At 43.4% G+C, this 2,516-nt stretch overlaps 1 protein-coding gene across 10 annotated transcripts in view; it reads right to left on the reverse strand.

The window, feature by feature from the left end:
• CADPS2 (Ca2+ dependent secretion activator 2) overlaps positions 1–2,516 on the reverse strand; it is a 313,909-nt gene that overhangs the window by 151,625 nt on the left and 159,768 nt on the right. For all 10 annotated transcript variants that reach the window (XM_006771421.2, XM_015568920.1, XM_015568918.1 and 7 more), the window contains exon 8: positions 576–684. In XM_006771421.2, coding sequence (XP_006771484.1) covers positions 576–684 — 109 coding nt within the window. The remainder of the gene's footprint in view (positions 1–575; positions 685–2,516) is intronic.

A 2,516-nucleotide genomic window follows, 5' to 3' on the forward strand; every position in this document is an offset into this window, starting at 1 on the left:
GTTTAAGTAAACATTGATGCTATTTCTCATCTAATTTTTCTGTTCACAGTAACTTTCACACATTTCAAACTCGTCCTAAGACAGAGATTTTTAACTGGTGTGCTGCAGGAATGTTTAAACCATGCAATACCTGACTACTGAGTAAAGGGCAGGCACACTGCCCGTAACATAAAAATATGACAACAGCCAACACAACAGCAGCCATCCCGTGGGAAGCACATCTACTTTTTTTTTTTTTTTTTTTTTTTTTTTTTTTGGTCAGAATGGCAAAAAAAAAAAAGTAATAATAATAAAATTGTTTTTTAGTGTGCCACAGAATTTTGGTAAGTAGTTTGCATGTACCGTGAGATGAAAACGATTGAAAATCTCTGTACAAAGACAACAGAGATGATGAGTTTGGCTACAATGAAGTAGCCCTCAAAAAGATACAGTTTGATTTTCATCAAGTCTGTTCAGGAATATCAGTGAAATATGCACCCCGGTCATTGAGTGGAGGTTGTAGAACAGAGACAGGAGGTGTATGAGAACTTGATGAACATGTGAATGGATGGGAAAGTGATTCAACTCAGCATTACCTGGGTGGGGATCTGTATAATCCACAGTGTATCCTTCAAGCTGCATTAATTCTTGCGGCTCAGACTTTTTTTCTCTGTAGCTGCACATGGCAAAGGTGTACTGGCTAACCTGCACGAGAAGGAAGTTTGCAGACTGGTTGCATGAAATTTGTCTTTTAGATGTTTCTGACTCTTTGCCCAAATAAAACATAACATTATTTTCCTATAAAGTATTAAATGTTAGTGCGTTTCAAAACCAAGCTCCCAGATGAAGGCTCCTTTCATCTGTCAGCTTGCAGTGGTACCTTCCACACCAGGGCCCTGGCATTTCCAAATCAGTGAGCCACTTGTCAGCATTCTGAGATGCTAATAGAAGCATCATAAAGAAGTATTCATGTTAAAAACAAGTGTGGGAATCCCTGGGTTAAACAAAGATACACGGGTTTTATGTCCTTCAATAAGATAACATACGCCATGAACCTCTAGGAGTGAGTTATATTAGGAGCATTCACAAACTTCTACGATAATGGGACTTCACTTTCAGGTGTACTTCCTTCCAAACTTTTAAGTGAAAAAGATCTCAATAAAAGTTGGGAATTTACAGACCCACCTACAAAACGCACAGGAAGGTCTAGCGGGGAGTAAGTGTTAGGGAGCAGTGATTGGCAGGGCCAAGACCTGCTCTCTGCATTCTGCTGTCCGGTCAACTGGCTTCCTGCTACGCTGCCTTGCGGAGGTAGACCGTGCTGTGGACAGCTCCCCGACTGCTCCAGCTGGGGTCACAGGCCCTATATGGACCAACCACTGCAGCCAAGGGGGTACAAAAGTACCAGTGTCAGCCCTGTTTGGGTCAAGAGCTCACATGCTACATAGGCAGACCCTTACAAGTCCCTGCCCCTGCCTTCCCACCACCCACCTTGCTCCTGCCCAAATAGGGGAGGTGCTGCTTCCCAGCAGGAGAAAAGAATGTTGGTGGATCAGTAAAATTTAAATTGCAAAATACCCTACCACACAGGATTCCACAAAAAACAATTTGTTAATTGTGAATCATATATCTTTCCACTTTGAAACATGACATGAAACTAAGGAAACTTAAGACCATCTCTCAACAGACAAACATGACTTCAAGAGGACGCCAAAGACCTAATTATAACAGAAGAAGCGGTGACATGGACTACAGCAGAATTTAGGAATTGTCCTTATTAAAGGGTACCATGAGAAAGTAAAAAGGCAACGCCACAGACTACAAGCAGACCCTGAGGTTACCCAGAGAAGAGAGCATTCTGCAGCATCCACTCCTGCTTGCATTTCCAGCCTCTCTGGGCAGGCCTGTCTGGAACGTCCTGACTGATACCTGACTATTTACTATGTATTCCCTTCGTTCCCCTAATCTTCTAAAACATATCCCAAGGAGACAAATGGACACGTAGTCAACGATGCTTGTGCACTGTGTTCACTGCAGCCTTGCATAGAAGAACCGCCAACAGTGCTTCAAATACCTTATGGCAGGACCACACAGTATAATGCTCCACAGACATTAAAGAGATATGACAGATTTTACTTTTCTGGACATGAAACTATTTCTAAGATATCTTATAAGATAAAGAGCAGGTTAAAAACAAAAATACAGAGTGTGATTTCACGGTAAACACTATACATACACATAAATAGAAAGGATATATACTAAAATATTAATAATGGTTATTATTGGATGGAGACATTATAGGCTATTATAAATTACTAGGGGCCCGGTGCACGAAATTCGTGCACTGGGTGTGTGTGTGTGGGGGGTGTCCCTCAGCCCAGCCTGCCCCCTCTCACATACTGGGAGCCCTCAGGCGTTGACCCCCATCACCCTCCAATCGCAGGATGGGCTCCTTACCCAGGCCTGACGCCTCTGATAGAGACGTCAGGCCTGGGCAGAGGACCCTCCTTTCCCCCCATCCCCGGCTCTGCCCCCCG

Source organism: Myotis davidii, unplaced genomic scaffold, assembly GCF_000327345.1.
Source record: "Myotis davidii unplaced genomic scaffold, ASM32734v1 scaffold865, whole genome shotgun sequence".
Lineage (NCBI taxonomy): Eukaryota > Metazoa > Chordata > Mammalia > Chiroptera > Vespertilionidae > Myotis > Myotis davidii.